General features: G+C 42.8%; 1 protein-coding gene across 8 annotated transcripts in view; it reads right to left on the reverse strand.

Annotated features, from left to right (window-relative positions):
• Positions 1-2,996: 2,996 nt before the first annotated feature.
• The window catches only part of LOC127624790 (tyrosine-protein phosphatase non-receptor type 13-like), a 104,503-nt gene continuing 88,911 nt past the window's right edge, over positions 2,997-18,588 (reverse strand). For all 8 annotated transcript variants that reach the window (XM_052099678.1, XM_052099677.1, XM_052099673.1 and 5 more), the window contains 13 exons: positions 13,611-13,672; positions 13,114-13,269; positions 12,849-13,008; positions 11,707-11,796; positions 11,484-11,590; positions 10,656-10,708; positions 7,486-7,583; positions 6,734-6,882; positions 6,478-6,568; positions 5,999-6,336; positions 5,540-5,755; positions 4,206-4,268; positions 2,997-3,667 (listed from right to left, as the gene is read on the reverse strand). In XM_052099678.1, coding sequence (XP_051955638.1) covers positions 3,590-3,667; positions 4,206-4,268; positions 5,540-5,755; positions 5,999-6,336; positions 6,478-6,568; positions 6,734-6,882; positions 7,486-7,583; positions 10,656-10,708; positions 11,484-11,590; positions 11,707-11,796; positions 12,849-13,008; positions 13,114-13,269; positions 13,611-13,672 — 1,661 coding nt within the window. In that variant the 3' untranslated portion in view covers positions 2,997-3,589. The remainder of the gene's footprint in view (positions 3,668-4,205; positions 4,269-5,539; positions 5,756-5,998; positions 6,337-6,477; positions 6,569-6,733; positions 6,883-7,485; positions 7,584-10,655; positions 10,709-11,483; positions 11,591-11,706; positions 11,797-12,848; positions 13,009-13,113; positions 13,270-13,610; positions 13,673-18,588) is intronic.

Raw genomic sequence — 18,588 nt, forward strand, 5'->3', positions numbered from 1 at the left:
GAGGGCGGCGATCGAACTGTAGCAAATAGCCCTGTTGTATTGTGCTTAACACCCACTTGGATATCCCTGGAATAGCTTCCCACGCTTTGAAGCATAACGCTAGAGGGTGAATGGCCAATTCGCTCTGATTGCCGCACACAGAGCGCTGAACAAAATGTGTGAGCGCGTTTAGTGTGTTTATGCATGATTGCTCGCAGACAGCATGAACAGGCTGTTTTGTGAGTGACTTCCCGATTGGAATGAATGGGGAAAGAGTCACATCTGTTATGTGATGCGCAAGCATAGTCATGGGCACGGGACTTACACACAGAGGAATGTTTGCTGGCCGTGTAACAGAGCGGGCAGAGAATGGGCGCGCGCACGTATTCGTGGGCGCATTTATTGACTCTAGCGCTCGAGCGGTTCGTAACCGCTTTATGTGAGCGTGCTCTGGTGGGGACACGAGACATGCAGTGCTTGTGTGTAGAGGTGAACACTGGATTGTGGGCACATTTTCTACACATAGGGCTGGTCGTGTGACAGAGCGGCCAGAGAATGGGCGCGCGCACGCATTTGTGGGCGCCTTCATTGACTCTGACGCTCGAGCGGTTCGTAACCGCTTTATGAGAGCGTGCTCTGATAGGGGCACGGGATGTGTTATGCTTGTGTGTAGGGGTGAACACTGGGTTGTGGGCACATTTTCTACACATAAGACATGTTTGCTCTTTACAAGATTTATTTGGGTCGCCGTGAAAACGGCGTTTGAGTGCAGGCAAGCGGGCAGTGTCACCGGCTTGTTGGCTGCTAAATTCACCACTGCAGTAGCCTGAGAGAAGGGGACTGACAAGGGGCGAAGCTTTGACGGTGGTCCGGCCGCGGCGGGACTGAGCCGTCGTTTGTTCAACACAGTTAGGAAGACTTCGGCTGCTCGGGTTTCAGCGTTACCTTAGATCGAGGCCCGTGGGGGAGCGGCGGTCTGCGGTGGCTGTCTGAGCGCGATCGAGGGCGGCCGCCCTGTCGACGCTGAGAAGTCTGAGTTTGTTGAACTGGGTGCTGTGACGAGGCTCGTGCAGGAGGCTGATCACGTGAGCGGCCTGCAGAGGAGCTAGCGCGACGCGGCAGGAAGAGGTTCATGGCTTGGGTGGCTTTCTGGACTTCTGAGAAGCGGTCAACAATGCCACTCACCGCGGAGCCGAAGAGACCGGTCGGAGAGAGCGGTGCGTTGAGGAACGTGGAGCGCTCTGCTTCTCCCATGTCGGCTAGTGTTAGCCACAAGTGTCTCTTGGTCACAGTCAGCGAGGCCATGCACTTCCCTAGAGCTTGGGCTGCAGCTTTGGTAGCGCAAAGGGCGAGGTCTGTCGCGCTTCGTAGATCAGTAACAGCCTCTGGGTGTCTGCCTTTCTCATCCCACTCCCGAAGAAGGTCTGCTTGTAGGATCTGTAAAACGGCCATTGAGTGCAGAGCAGATGCGGCTTGGCCGGCGGCGGAATAGGCGCGGCCAACATAGGCGGAAGTCGCTCTGCAGGCCTTAGACGGGAGCACAGGCTTGGAACGCCATCTCGCGGAGGGCGGACAAAGGTGTGCTGCTACCGAGTCCTCGACCGGGGGGATGGAGGAGTAGCCTCTCTCAGTGGCGCCGTCCACCGACGCGAGAGAGGTGGAGACGTGGGAACGGGACCTGGCTGAAAAAGGAGCGTTCCACGACTTTGCAAGCTCCGTGTGTAATTCCGGCAGGAAGGGAGCGGCCCGGGCCGCGGGTGTAGAGTGGCGATGGCTTTGAAGAAAGCAGCCGTCGAGTCTGTTGGGTGCCTGCTCAGGGGGCGGTGACCACTCGAGCCCGAGGCGGTCAACGGCCTGTGTGAGGAGGCGTGTTAACTCCCCTTCGACTCCGGCGCGGGTCCTGCTGGATTCCTGGGCCGAGGAGGAGGCTTGGGAGCCTGACCACTCCTCGCTGTCCGAAGCCATGATGGAACAGCGGCCCTTATCCTCCGCCTCGTCATCCGAGATGGCAGCAGTGCGGCCGCTCGGCGGCAACTGCGCGTCCCGGGGGGGCGGGGAGGGTGAAAGCGATGCTCGAGGGAGAGGCTCCGGCGAGGCAGTCGCTTCAACCACAGTTTCTGGCAGCCTTTGTGAGCGGCGCTTCTTCCTGGGCGGCTGAAGGTAAGGCGGCGCGGAGGTTTCTGCTTTGAGCGCTTCGAGTCGAGCCCGCAGGGTCGACATCGGTAGCTCCTCGCAGAAATCGCATCCGCCCTCAGTGAGGGCGAGCTCTGCGTGCCCCAGTCCCAGGCAGAGAGCGCAGATGATGTGGCGGTCTCCTGTGCTGAGAAGGGCGCGACATGAGGCGCAAGTGGAGCGAGGCATCTTGAAAAAGACACTCGTACTCTTTTGTGAATAGTTCGTGAGAACTAGCTTGCTGAATAAAAGGATACGTCGTCGGATGGCGTAGCTCGCAGGATGGCTGAAGGTGGCTGAGACGGCCGGCTTCTTCTAGCGCTGTCCACGCTTGCTTGATGCCCCTCGAACGGCGACGCGGCTTCCAGGTCAGCGATGCGAAGAGCTTCGCTGAAGAGATGAAAATCAGGGTTCCAGCCTACGAACTATGCTTATATGCACTCAAGTCACGCCCATTTTGGCGGGCTTTGATGCAGTGAGCGCGCGGACGCCTCTCATTGGATGCGAGTTCGCCCAAGCTCGTCTATAGGCTGCAGCAGTTGCCGCAGAGCAACCTATGAGCTCGCTAGCTAGCCCGCTCAAGGTCTGCAGCTGCCGCACTGCGTTGACAATGGATACAAAAATTAAGGATAATTTTTTGGCTTCAATATCTCAGAAAAGATTAATCTTTCCCGTAGCGTAAGCTAGCTTACGCAATACGAGAGAACCTCTCATAAGAGAACTTATATTGAACCCAGAATATTCCTTTAAAGAACCACTGTAGCTCAAAGTGAACGGTGTGGTGGGTAATCACTTGGTTTTCATAATATTTTTAATAACTTATTACAGTAGATGGAATGGAGAAATGCAATAATTAAAGGAAAAGGCATGATATTCTTTTATTTACAAATTGCAAATTGTCCAGTATGTAACAGCTTTAAAACATATCAACAGATTTCACAAGATAAATATCACACTAAATATAACACTTTTACTTTCTTCAATTACCATTGTCACTCAGTGATTTATAAAAGATTTATAAAGCAAATACTGTCTCGTATTATGTCAAGGCAACATTTCCAGCATCGTTTCATTTAAAACACACAAGAATAATTTTGTACCAGAAAAAATTACTTCTTTTATATTTGATCCATAATCTTCAAGGAATCTTTAAAAACTGTTTTACAAAAAAATTATAATAATAATAATAATTATAAAATAAATGGTTTCTAAGTAGCAGCCAATGGTCAAGAATGTAAGCGATAGGTATACACTACATTTTGCAAGAATTGTATGCGTCATTGACATCCAAAACATTGTAAGACAAATTTGTGCTGACAAGGCTGAGGCCCTGCATTGAAAATAAAGAAGAAACTGCTACCAAAAATTCTGGTTGATTGATGCACATGGTTATTTGACCCTGTTTAAGACAGCAGAAAGGCAGAGTGTGTCCACAATTTCATCCTGAGAGTTTCTCTTCTGCTTGTAGACATCGGAGCACGTATAAGATGACCTGGTAGCAGAAAATGTATTGTTCCTGGAGAGCAAACACAGAAAAAGTTACATGCAAAAGCAAACTTTATTTAAATGCATAGTTAATTTGAAAGCATAAAGTATGAAGGTAAAATAGTGCTTAAATGATTTGCATGCACAGAGAAATATTTGTATAATATTTATTTGTAATAAACTGCATGCGCACAGAACGTTTTATAAAGGTGTAAATCAAGTTGCAAGCATAAGACAAAAATATTAGCAATACTTTAATACTTTGCATAAGCGTAATTCATGTGTTGTGAATTTGTAATTGCATATTAACAAAGCTCTCACACAATACTTTTGGCACTGTTTTTGCAATGTCCAAAAACATTGCAAACCTGCAATCAGCGATATACAAGCAAAGAAAGGGTGTCATGAACAGCAAAACATATCGACCGCATAGAATCAGTCTGTATGTGTAAAATAAACTACTGCAAACCTGTAAATGACTTGTGTATATATGTATTTATGTATACAAATCTTGCTCAGCACATGCAAATCATTTAGATACTATTTTACCTTCATAGTAAAACCATTACCTCTGTTTGCACCATGCCCTGCCTTTGGAGTCTCATGGTGCGTACAACATCAGATATGTCAAACTAATGAAAGGGAGATCATACAATGTATTATAAAAAATAAAAAAGAAACACCAACACAAATAAAAAAACATTTAAACCATAAAAATTAAAATAGGAATGTTATGAAACTTTGATTAATAATTTTCATATTTTATAAAATGAACATTAATTATTATATAATGTTACAGAAAATAGTATTTTTTTTCTCCCCACTTTGGAATGCCCAATTCCCAATGCACACCAAGTCCTCATGGTGGTGTAGTGACTCCGCATCTGAAACCATATATCCACGCATCTTATCATGTGGCTTGTTGAGAGCGCATGTGGAGGCTTCACGCTATTCTCAGCGACATCCACGCACAACTCACCACGCGCCCCATCGAGAGCGAGAACCACATTATAGTGACCAAGAGGAGGTTACCCCATGTGACTCTACTCTCCCTAGAAACCGGGCCAATTTGGTGGCTATAACGAGTTTACGCTACACAATTTTTAGCCCAATTTTTGCTCGCAGACAGTTTTGTGGATATCGCCGACAAAAGCCTGAAATCGTAGGCAAATTAGAGCTCGCTCCTGTGAGCAACGAGTGCAATGTATGAACTACTAAATACGTGATCGCTGACACGTCACCGAGGCATCACCGATGTCGGCGAGATATCATAGAATGTTAAATATCTGGACCCGTCTGCGATTCCAAATCGTGCAATGTGAAATATATTTTGACTGAATACAACAGCAGCGTTGATCTACAGGCAATGAGAGAGAAAGAAACGGGGCACAGGAAGTTTCAGTGGGAGGAGTCATGATGTACCTACAACAGAACATCAACTAGCATGGCTGCGGTATCAAGAAAGTCTCATTGGACCGAAGAAATGGAGGAAAAATGTGTGGAACATTGGCAGGAGCACCAGATTTCATGTTTCATCTGAATTGTACCACAACCAGGAGGAGAAAGAGAAGTGTTGGAGAGAAATTGCCAATTCTCTTGGACAGTCAGGTAAGCAAATATGTAGATTTTTCAGAAGGAGGTACATTTTCATATTGTAACCAATAAAATATATGATTAAAAACATACACATTATATTCTGAAATGCATAACTTGAACTCGCGACTCCAGGGGTGACAAGGAAATTCTTAATTATCAATGAAAGTGTTGCTAGCAACATAAACAAATACAGTCTTTGCATGCTTTAGGACAGGTAGACACAATTTCTTGTAGTTTATTATAATACAAAACATACCATTACAATAGAAGTCAGAAAGAAAATAATTATTAAAATACTGAAACTTACATCTGCATCTTTACTGATGAGGCCAAGAACCACATCTATGCAAATTAGTGTTCCTGATCGGCCAATCCCTGCACTGCAGTGAGTGATGATGGGGCCTGATTGATGGATATGTCTCATATAGGAAATGAAGGTCAGGAGTTGTTCAGGTTGAGTCGGAGTGCCATGATCAGGCCAGCCAGTGTAATTCAGATGTGTGATTTGCTGGATCTCAGTGGTCTAAAAGACAATATCAAAAAATAAATAAATTCAGATACATATAGATATATTTAGTAGTACGTGTGTGAGAGAGAGTGAGAGACTGTATATGTATACATACTGTATGTATGTATGTATGTATGTATGTATGTATAATATATATATACACACACACACACACACACACACACACACACACACACATATACACTGTATACTGTTAGTTAGGGTTATATATAACCCATGAGTCAAACTGTCTCTCACCTGGATGTCTTTGACCTCTATGAGGCGAATGACAAAGTTGTCCAGGTGCTGATCTTTGACCAACGTAATCTGAAGACGGTCATCAACCATTTCGGGTGAACGGGGCGTGTCGGGCCAGTACCTTTGACATTTCACCTTCCCTCCCTCCACTTCCTGTGTCATCATGGCAATCACGTTGGACTTCTGCTCCCAAACCATCTGCCAAAAGTCGCCCAGTGTAGTGGGCAGAGGACCCTGGCATGCAATGTACATGAAATCCTCGTCCTTAACTGGCATCTTGATGAAGTTGGCATTTATGTAGCCGCCATCCTTTCCCAACATGACCCTAGTTGTGTCGACTGCAAAATGACAGAGCAAGCATGAAAATAAACGGACAAAAGATCAGATACATTTTTCTTAACTGATACATTATATACCGTCAGTTTTCCCTGCAGAAAACTGGTGTAGGAGACAAAAAAGTTAATTTATTCAAAACTTACATGGAACAATGTTTTTGTAGCGGTTTTTCTTCTTGTTCTCTTTGGTCTGGCCGATTAGACAGTCATCTAAGGGCTGCAAATTTTGCAGATTCTTTGGAGGAAGAATATTTGCACATACAAATAAATTAAACTAGGTTACAGTCTTTCTAGCAATTGAATTTCTATAGTTTGACAGGTGCATTTGCAAATCAGAATTAAACAGGACTTGACTGATAGACTAAAATTAATCCATTGAAATATACTCCATATTGAGTACCTCAAACTCTTGCAGAGGAACTTTCTGTTCCAGTAGACCCCTCATCATGCGGACCACAGTGTTGAGTTCAGTGGATGTATAATGACTGTCAGGAACTACTTTAACCAGTGCAAGAGATGTCAACTCATCCTCTGTAACAATTGGTCCATCTGAGACACAGAGAAAAGTAATCATTTAATCGAGTACTCATTCAGCTTAAGAGGTTATTGTATTATAAAAACACACTTTAAGTTTCAGAACTTTAAACTTCCTCCTTACTGAAAAAAAAAGCTTTTTTTTAAACTAAGCTGCCAAAATGACTCGTTCGCTAATTCCTCCACATTATGATGTCACACTGTGACAGAGGGTCTGAATGAGGGTGGGAAAGGATCATGTTTTACAAATATTTTGTACAATATATGCTTTTTCCTATAAAAAAATATATAATTTTTATAGGACTAGCAGGTTTATAAAAGTTTAAGGTTGAACTTAAATTAAAAATGTCAAGTAATCGAATACTAGTTTTTTGTGTCAGAGTACTTGACTCCATATTTCCTCAAAATGCCCATCCCTAATTTAAATGCACCTTAAGGTAAAACATTTAAAATTCTTCATCACATCATTACATTAACCCAACCTAAGCATCACAACCTTAATCATTTCTGAATCGCAACAAACCCTAAAAACAAATTTGTACACACAGAGTAAAACATGATAAATGTTGCATTTGTCTGTAAAAACTTGAATGGAAAAACAGGTTACTGGCGACCGACCTTCGGTAAATTTAGAGTTGATGCTCTCTATGGGCAGCTCGTCACTTCCCCACGTTATCTCATCTTCATCCAGCTGACCTGATGATGACTGCTGGGCACTAAGAAGAGAGCAAAGAAATGTCAGCTAAAAGAAATGTAGGGATTTAGTTTTTTAGGGATGTATTTCTAAGTTTAAGTTTCAGCATTGACAAGAGGGTTGTAAAGCGGTGCAGAGTTGAGCGGTGTCTTCTCTGTAAGTTGCTAACTAGTTTGTGAAATACATACTGGAAAGTTAAACAATGATACCATCATTTTTCCTTTTCAATATAACTAATATAATGTTAATCCTGTCTCTGACAACCATGTCACTCATGTCTGTTTGCTGTTAGCCAGCTATAATTTGTCAGTGCAGTAAGTTATGTAGCAGATTGAAAGGTAAACATCAGAGCATCTTTTTGCAGCTCAGACAATGACAATTTCCTGTTGACAATGGTGCGGTAGTGCCTTTTGAGTGTTGATTTCACACTACGTTATTTCCAAGTTGGTGAAATGCAATGCTGGTCCATCTTTTACTCTCCGTGACAAAGGGCTTATAGCTAACTAGCTAACCACGTAGCTACTTCCATTGCTTGTCAGCTGAATGGAAGCTAATGTGCAAACATGTATTCACCAAAATGTTTTGTTCAGGATTCACAGTTTGGTACCCCTTCAACTGAACAATTCCAGAAATTGCATTTATAAAATGTAAAATTTTAAAGTCTAGTTTTCCACCGTTAAAAGTTTCCCTGAAACTGTCCCTAATTGACTGGAAGTATTAAAATAGTAATTATTTGACTGATACTAAACATACAGTCCAGATGTTAATTTAGCTATTTATTTTATTTTTATTTATTCTTTATTTTAATGGTCATCATTTGACTGACACTAAACAGTCCAAATGTTAATTTAGCTATTTATTTGTATTTATTCTTTATTTTAATGGTCAGCATTTGACAGATAATAAACATTCAGTACTCATGTTTTTTAACCCTCTGGGGTCGACGGACGCGCCGGTGAGTCCTGCTGGATATTTTCGTCATTACAGCGGAAACAACTTAAAATACTCCGTCATTTTGGGGCATACAGATAAGTGTAAGACATCATTAGAGACTATAAAGGGTCTACTTTTATTTGTGTACACTCACAATAACAACAAACCTTGTGATTTTGTAAAATAAAGAAAATAAAAAGGATGAGCTTTCAGCAGTCTCCGTGTTCGCGAGCATATTTCTGAAACACGTCACAAAAATGAACTGAAACTCTGAATACTTATCACACAAACATGAATCATATGTCTAAAGAAAGCTTAAGATTTCTACTTTTAAATAAAACAATTACAATTTTAAACAAATATTCTCCTGCAATGTAATCTGTATGAAACAAAGCGATGTACATTTTTTACTGGTTCATCTAATTATAGGTAATGTGATCACACCCACCAGCAGAGCGCGCCATTCATACGCTAATGTGCTGAAGCGATCAAGGCAAATGGTACATGCCCCCGACAGTGAGGTTTGATGTAAACCAAATTAATTCACTTTACTGCGCGTTTGTAATGATACACAGGTGAGGAAACTCCTGGATAGGAAGGAAGAGTTAACATTTTTCTCAGAAGAAGAGCGGGACTCAGATGAACGTTTGTATTTTGAAGAGAGACTTGATCCAGCTGAGGATACAATTTCGGACGAGTAAGTCATTTAGTTTTCATTAGTTGACCTGCTATTTTATATAAACATATACATATTTTAATAGTGGGACTATTTCCAGACTTGCCAGCCAGGATTCAGAGTATTGAAATATGTCCTAATAAGCAAGTTTTAGTTACATTTAAATGTTGTTTCGGCTAAAGCAGGTATTTCAATTGTATGCTGTAGGATATAAATATGATATTAAAATAATATGAATGTTTAGATTATATTTGATCTAGTGTTTATGCTGCTTCATTATCATCAATGCTTGTGCTTGCAAATATCTATTCAGGTGTGCGTAAAATGCATTTTAAATATGCCCATATTAGAAAATCAGCATCTTATAATGATTTCTGCAGGATCATGTGACACTGAAGACTGCAGAAATGATGCTGAAAATTCAGCTTTGATCCCAAATTGCATTTTACAATATATTCAAATAGAAAACTGTTCTTTTAAATTGAAAAAGAGTTCAAACAATGTTTTTACTGTATTTTGGATCAAATAAATGCAGACTTGGTGAGCAGAAGATACTTCTAAAACTTTTATATGGTAGTGTTGGTAAAAAATTAAGTCTTTATGTAAAGAAAATGTATAATCAGATTACTTATTTTAACTTAACTTGATTTTGATCATTAAATCTCCTCACATTCATTCTCTGTCACATTCCTCATTGATGGGCCCAGGGGAGGGTCTTTGTCTCCTCAGGTGTGACTTACAATCCATATTCATGATAGTTCACGCCTCCTCGCATATTACCTAACACTAAAAATGTCTTACAAAAGTTCAATTACTATATTGTTGTACGAATGAGTGATCAGGATGGTTTTCACATCATTTTGTAGCAAAAACTCTAGGCTACAAGATCCAGTTCTCAAAGGTCTTGTGGACAAATGTATGTGTTATATGGCCTTATTTCAATGACTTAAAATATTAGTTTTTTCAAAAACCACACATAAACGTTATTTTCTCAAAAATACAAACATGTACATACATGTTGCTCACCTATTATAGCCCAGTTTGTGCTGAATACAGTGTTCAGACTTTAGCCATTAATATGTTTTTAAGCAACTGATAAAAGCACAAATCTCAAGGCATGTCAAAACTTCTCCAGGGCCCAAAACACCCTCAGACCCCAGAGGGTTAAGCTATTTATTGTATTTTTATTTATTATTTATTTTCTCAGTGTTCATTTCTGAAGTTTGTTGACAATGTATAATAATAATAATGTCAAATATTCTTTGATAAAAATATTTGTTTAAGAAAGCAGCCTTCTGAGTAATTTTGCATAGTCATATTGGAGAAAAATTGGTGCACAATCAACATAGAAAATGTCTGTTTTCATTCCAGCTCAAAAATTAACTATATCGGCCACCATATCAATAATTGGAGAATTTTCCCCTCTAAAATCGGTATCTGTCTCAAAAATCCCATATTGGTCGGGCTCTAGTTTATATCTCTCACCTGTTGTTCAGTGGATAATCAACATTTTCTTTCCAGTCTGCCTTCCGATAGGTCTAAAGAGACAAAAACATACTATAACAAAGCAGGGTCCGAAATGTATGGGGTCTTGTGGAAAACAAATTCCGTAAAGTGACTAAAATGCACCTGCAATTCAAAATGTAGGTAGGGTCTTTTTTATTTGTAACATCTGATATATTTTCTAAAATGTTCTGTGTGTGTGTGTGTGTGTGTTAAATGGAATCACCAAGTAAAAAAATGTCGCTTAAAATCAGATCCAGGATGCAAATATTGCCTCATAATAATAATTAAAAAAAAAAAGTTAATTTCTGGCCCTGTAATACAGAACCTGCCAGGGATAAACAAAGGTACGCTCAGTAACATTTCTGTTTATGGTGCCCTGACACCTAGTGGCATAGATGCTTCCACACACACAATAGCAACATTTCTCAGTTAATGATGTTATTGTAAAAATGCACTATTTTCAGTCAGCCACAATTAATTTATTCCACAAATTAAAGCATCCAATTATAGGGGATTTTTTTAGATATACTGCGTGACTACAGTCTTCATCTCATGCGAGTACACATCATTTTAAACATATTTTTCAAAAATACTTTTTCTATCCCAATTTATTTGTTCAAATTTGAGCAATTAGCAAAATAAATAAAATCTTTAAATTATGCACTTTACCCAAATAAACAAGAGCTTATAATAACATGTACTATCCATCCATTAAAAATCCATATTTAAGCATTTAAGTGACCATAACCAGAGCTTGCTGTAAAAAATATTGTAATTATTTAAAATAATATAAGCTGACGGTGGTACCTCTGGAGAGTCTTCTGGCAAAGAAGAGCCATCACAATCGGTGTCCTCTGATAGATCAACACTTCCTTCCGTTTCCTTCAGTTTCCCTAGAGAGCCAGTGTCATAGTCTAGAACACACATATGCACAATTCTGAGCATATCTGCACATGACATAGAGATACTGTAGTTAACAGATACAATCTTCTAAACTAGACTGTGTCGTATGATATTTTTTGTAGAGTACCTATTGGAGGGAGGGTAGGTGGATTGTTGCTCTTGCTCTGCTCGGACGGTGTCTGGAGTTTGGTCTTGACGCCACTGTCTTCACTCACATCTGAGGCAGTACAAACAGTACCATAGAGATCAATACTTATTATATAATGAAAAAATATTAATTTTCCTTGGGATTACATTCAGATGTCCTTAAAGGGATAGTTCACCCAAAAATAAAATCATTCTCTCATTTACTTACCCTCAGGCCATCTCAGATGTGTATGATTTTCTTTCTTCTGCAGAACACAAACAAAGATTTTGAGAAGAATATTTCAGCACTGTAGGTCATTTAATGCAAGTGTGAATGGTGGCCAACTATGAAGCTCCAATAGCACAAAGGCAGTAAAATAATCCATCAGACTACAGTGGTTAAATCCATGTCTTCAGAGGCAACATAGGTGTGGGTGTGAAACAAAACAATATTTAAGTCCTTTTTACAATAAATCTCTACTTTCACTTCCACATTCTTCTTCTTTTGTTTTTTGGTGATTCACATTGTTTGTGCATATTGCCACCTACTGGTTGGAGCTGGTGGAGATTTACATTAAAAAGGATTTAAATGTTCGTACGTTTCTCACTCAAACCTATAATATCACAACTGAAGTAGTGGATATAACCACTGGAGTTTTATGGATTACTTTTAAGCTGCATTTAGGTGCTTTTTGGAGCTTCAATGTTTTGGTCACCATTCACTTGCATTGAAAGGATCTACAGAGCTGAGATATTTTTCTAAATATCTTTGTGTTCAGCAGAAGAAAGAAATTCAAACACATCTGGAATGGCATGAGGGGTCAGTAAATGATGAGAATTTTGATTTTTGAGTGAACTATACCTTTAAGGTAAAGCAGTAGTGACAGACAGAGAGAGAGTGAGAGAGAGAGAGAGAGAGAGAGAGAGAGATTGGAAAATGGTTGTGTAAAACTAAACTACGACTTACACCATGCAAGAAAGCTTTACTAACATAGTAAGTTGACTTAAAAATAAAAAGAAGAGTAAAATATGGCCCCTTTTAAATCAGACAAATGTAACCTGTCACTCTACAAGTTTGAGTTGTGGGTGTGCGTTTATTTTTCTTTATGAATAAACATAAGATTGTTTACATGTAGGCCATACCGTTGTTGCCGTTGACCCCATTGGATTTGAGAGGCAGGAAACCCATTTCAGGCATTTGATCAGGTGTACGAGAAACGATCATGTGCACCAAGCCTTTCGCTTTACGGATGGTGGTAACGGCTTTAGAGTGAGACACGCCGATCATCAGATCATCGTTGACCTGTACACGCACAAATGCACAAAGTTAGCTTTCATGAGTGCAATTCTGAAATTTGATGCCTTCATTGAAAATAAATTAATTAATGAACTCCCCCAAATAATGTACCTTTAGTAAACGATCGCCAACTTGTAACGTGCCTGCCGTGTCTGCTGTGCCTCCAGGGGTGATGGACTTCACGAAAATGCCCCTCTCTCCACCAATCACAGAAAAGCCCAGGCCCCCTTCTGGCGGTTTCACCAACTGCAGCTTTATCATCTGCTCCTATGCAAAATATAAGAGGAGAGTGAAATAAAAGGAAGCCGAAATTATAATGACTAACTCAGCATTCAGTGACGGTACTAGCTCCAATGTTAGCCTTTCACTGAGGTGTTTCCTGAAACATGAGCCCAATTGGCCTTACCCGTTTCGTTGTAACAGACTGGAGAAATCTGACCTGCCTCAGTTTAAGTTTCAGGCAGTTTACGTCCCATCTCATTAGACACCGAATACTACCCATACCACAACATGTCTCTGACAATTCTGAGAATGTTTGTTTGTCGGTGTATTTAAAGAAAAAAATCAATATTAGGTAATCATTTACTACAAGCAGTACAGGTTCTTACCTCAGCTGGACAGATACAGGATTGGGCCTCTATGTCGTTATGATCGTTGCTATGGAGATAACCTATGATACAAAGAGAATCCAAAAGGGAAATGAGGCCATAGTGTTAAAGGAGGCATAAAATATATTATTCTCTTTACAACTGGAAGAGTTAGAGTAGCACTGCTACTAGAGCATCAAAACTAACTAACAAACAAACAAACACCCTAAAAAAAAATAAAATAAACAAACTAACAAGCATACTAAAACAATCATAAAAAATAACTATAAACCAACTTCAAACAAACAAATAAGCTAACTAACCAACAAACAAATAAATAAACTAACAATAAAAATAACTAACAGACAAACTAACTATAAACAAACCAACTAATTAACATACAACCTAAGAAACTAACAAACTCACTAACAAACAAACAAGCTAAAAACAAACATATAAATAATTAAACAAGCAAGCACTCTAAAAACAAACTAACAGACAAACTCACTGAAAACCACAAATTAACACATAACTAACAAATAAACAAAAACCTAAAATAGCAATCAAACTCACAAACAAAATAAATTAACAAGCATACTAAAACAATCAGGCAAACTAACTATAAACCAACTTCAAACTAACAAATAAGATAACTAACAAACAAATAAATGAACTAACAAATTCACAAAAAACAAAACAGCCAACTAACAAATAAACAAACTAACAAATTAACAAGCTAACTATAAACTTGCTACAATCAAACAAAAAAGCAACACACAAACAAATAAGTAAAAAACTAACAAACTCACCATCTAACAAACAACCTAAGAAGCTAAAAAAAAATCACTAGCAAACTAACAAAATAAAGAAACAAACAAAAAAAAACGTATCGGTTACCTAACGTAACCTCGGTTCTCTCTAGATGAGGGAACGAGCATTGCGTAAGCTAGCTTACGCTACGGGAAAGATTCATCTTTTCTGAGATATTGAAGCCAAAAAATTATCCTTAATTTTTGTATCCATTGTCAACGCAGTGCGGCAGCTGCAGACCTTGAGCGGGCTAGCTAGCGAGCTCATAGGTTGCTCTGCGGCAACTGCTGCAGCCTATAGACGAGCTTGGGCGAACTCGCATCCAATGAGAGGCGTCCGCGCGCTCACTGCATCAAAGCCCGCCAAAATGGGCATGACTAGAGTGCATATAAGCGTAGTTCGTAGGCTGGAACCCTGGTTTTCATTGACTGAAGCGAAAAGTCGCTCGTGGCGCGAGCACGGCCGGCTACGCAATACTCGTTCCCTCATCTAGAGAGAACCGAGGTTACGTTAGGTAACCGATACGTTCTCTTACGAGAGGTTCTCTCGTATTGCGTAAGCTAGCTTACGCTACGGGAAAGATTCATCTTTTCTGAGATATTGAAGCCAAAAAATTATCCTTAATTTTTGTATCCATTGTCAACGCAGTGCGGCAGCTGCAGACCTTGAGCGGGCTAGCTAGCGAGCTCATAGGTTGCTCTGCGGCAACTGCTGCAGCCTATAGACGAGCTTGGGCGAACTCGCGATCCAATGAGAGGCGTCCGCGGCTCACTGCATCAAAGCCCGCCAAAATGGGCGTGACTAGAGTGCATATAAGCGTAGTTCGTAGGCTGGAACCCTGGTTTTCATTGACTGAAGCGAAAAGTCGCTCGTGGCGCGAAGCACGGCCGGCTACGCAATACTCGTTCCCTCATCTAGAGAGAACCGAGGTTACGTTAGGTAACCGATACGTTCTCTTACGAGAGGTTCTCTCGTATTGCGTAAGCTAGCTTACGCTACGGGAACCCATTGTCAACGGCGTGCGCGCCAAGCATCCACTGTATGAGCCCCAGGGAATTAAGGGGGGACCCGGGGGAGCCCTTATGAGTGAGGAAATAATATTTGGCCGGCAAGAATGCGGGTCATTGATTGTGTAATACATAAGCATATAGTGGGAAGGGAACGACAGAGCGGCGGTGCCGGTCTGTGTGGAATGTGTCCCATCAGTGCAGCTCACCAGGGGAGCTGTAGCGTATTAAACCGCTAGTAGTTTTGCCTGCAGAGCGGGCACTTCCATATTGTAAAATCTGACAAAGGTGGAGGGGGAAGTCCATCCCGCTGCCACACATATGTCGTGAATGGAAATCCCGCTGGACCATGCCCACGAGGATGCCATGCCTCTAGTGGAGTGAGCCCTAATGCCCAACGGGCATGGCAGGTCTTTTGACGCCGTATGCAGCAGCAATAGCGTCCACTATCCATCTAGATAGTGTCTGTTTCGAGGCGGCGAGACCTTTGGTGCGCCCTCGAACGAAACGAAAAGCTGCTCAGAGCGTCTGAAAGCGGCGGAGCGTGCAGTATACAATCTCAGTGCTCTGACCGGGCAAAGGAGATTGGCGTCGCGTTCGCTATCGGGTGCTGGCAGCGCCGATAGGGAAATGACCTGTGCTCTGAAAGGAGTACCGATCACCTTGGGAACATAGCCGTGTCTAGGCTTTAAAATGACCTTGGAGTCACTTGGTCCAAACTCAAGACACACAGCGCTGACAGACAGTGCGTGAAGGTCTCCCACACGTTTGACTGATGACAGGGCAGTCATCAGAAAAACAGTTTTGAGTGAAAGGTATTTCAAATCCACGGACTGAAGTGGTTCGAAAGGGGGGGCTTTCATTATTTCGAGAACTATAGAAAGATCCCAGATAGGAACCGATGGGGGGCGCGGGGGGTTCATCCTTCTAGCTCCCCTGAGGAAGCGGATGACCAGCTCGTTTTTACCCCATGACTAGCCGTGCAGGGGTTCAGCGAACGCCGCAACGGCCGCCACATACACTTTGAGCGTGGATGGGGATCTGCCCTTATCCAGCAGCTCTTGTAGAAATACGAGCAGCGACGACACCCCACATGTCCGCGGGTCCAGGTCTCTGTCGGTGCACCATTTTGAGAACACAGACCATTTTGACGCATAGAGTCTTCTCGTGGAAGGGGCTCTAGCGTGTATGATGGTGTTTATTACTCCTTCTGGCAGAGCGACGGGTAGTCGTTGATCACCCACGCATGCAGCCCAGCGCTCTGGGTGGGGATACCAGATTGTGCCGCGAGCTTGAGAGAGGAGATCTGCTCTCACTGGGATGGGCCACGGCGCTGTCAGTGACAGCTGCTAAGCTCCGGGAACCATGTCTGATTCTCCCAACGCGGGGCTATGAGGAGCACCGAGTGACGCGCTTCCCTGATCCTCTGCATTACCTGTGGCAATAGCGAGACGGGAGGGAAGGCGTAAGCGGGCGTCTGGGCCAGTCCTGGGCCAGCGCGTCCTCGCTTCGAGAAAAATATTGGGCAGTGAGAGTTCTCTTTGGACGCAAAGAGGTCTATCTCTGCTCTGCCGAATAGGTGCCATAACGTCTGGACTGTTTGAGCGTGCAGGGACCATTCCCCTGGGGGAATATTGTCTCTGGACAGTCTGTCCGGGCCATCGTCAGGTGGCCTGGCACGCGGTGTCGCCCTCAGCGAGCGCAGGTGGCACTGGGACCAACTCAGTATGCGTTTCATCAGATGGAAGAGGTTCCTGGATCTGACACCGCCCTGACGGTTTAGGTAGGATACCACAGATCTGTTGTCCGAACGGACCAGGACGTGGTGACCCTGAATGACCGGGAGAAAGCGCACGCAGCGCGTACTCGACCGCTATCATTTCCAGACAATTTATGTGAAGGAGCTTTTCCTGAACTGACCATAGGCCGAAAACCGGAGAGCCCTCGCAGACCGCGCCCAACCCGTGTTGGACGCGTCTGTCGAGATGACTTTTCGGCGAGATACAGCTCCCATTGTCACTCCCCGCTGATACCATTCGGCCACTGTCCAGGGCTGCAGAGCTGAAATACAGGTCTGAGTCACCTTGATGGGCTGGCAGCCTGTGGCCCAAGCCAGGCGAGACGCGCGGGTGTTTAGCCAATGCTGAAGCGGGCGCATGTGCAGTAAACCCAGCTGAAGTACTGCTGCGGCTGAGGCCATGTAACCTAGCACTCTCTGGAATTTCTTCAGAGGCGTGAGGCTGTTCATCTGAAAAGATGCGGCTAGTCGCTGAACACGGCGCGCACGCTGTGTAGACAAGCGAGCCGTCATTGCCACGGAGTCTAGTTCTATTCCAAGGAAGGAAATTGTCTGACTGGGCTATAGTGAGCTCTTGGTCCAATTGACTGCAAGACCCAAACTGTTCAGATGGCTGAGGAGAACTGCTCTGTGAGACAGAAGCTCCATATGTGACTGTGCCATAATCAGCCAGTCATCCAAATAGTTCAAAATTCGCAAACCCTGACTCCGCAGGGGTGCGAGCACCGCATCCATGCACTTCGTGAAAGTACGGGGTGCTAAGGACAGGCCGAACGGGAGGACGGTGTATTGATAAACCTGGCCGTCAGGCTGAATCTCAAGAATGGCCTGTGACGGGATTTATCTGAATCTGAAAGTATGCATCTTTCAGATCGAGAGAAATAAACCAGTCCCCTGGCGCACATGCGCGAGGAGTTTCCTGATTGTAAGCATTTTGAATGGTCTTTTGCAAGCACCTTGTTCAAAACCCTGAGATCTAATATGGGTCTGAGGCCGCCGTCTTTCTTGGGAACAAGAAAATAACGGCTGTAAAGCCCCGACTTCGCTCAGAGAGGGTGGCACTTTCTCTATGGCCCTTTTGCACAGAAGGCTTGCTATTTCTGAACGAAGCATGCACGCTGCTTCCGTGTTCACAGTGGTTTCGAGCCGGCTCTGAAGCGAGGAGGGCGGCGATCGAACTGTAGCAAATAGCCCTGTTGTATTGTGCTTAACACCCACTTGGATATCCCTGGAATAGCTTCCCACGCTTTGAAGCGTAACGCTAGAGGGTGAATGGCCAATTCGCTCTGATTGCCGCACACAGAGCGCTGAACAAAATGTGTGAGCGCGTTTAGTGTGTTTATGCATGATTGCTCGCAGACAGCATGGACAGGCTGTTTTGTGA

This window comes from Xyrauchen texanus, chromosome 31 (assembly GCF_025860055.1).
Source record: "Xyrauchen texanus isolate HMW12.3.18 chromosome 31, RBS_HiC_50CHRs, whole genome shotgun sequence".
Lineage (NCBI taxonomy): Eukaryota > Metazoa > Chordata > Actinopteri > Cypriniformes > Catostomidae > Xyrauchen > Xyrauchen texanus.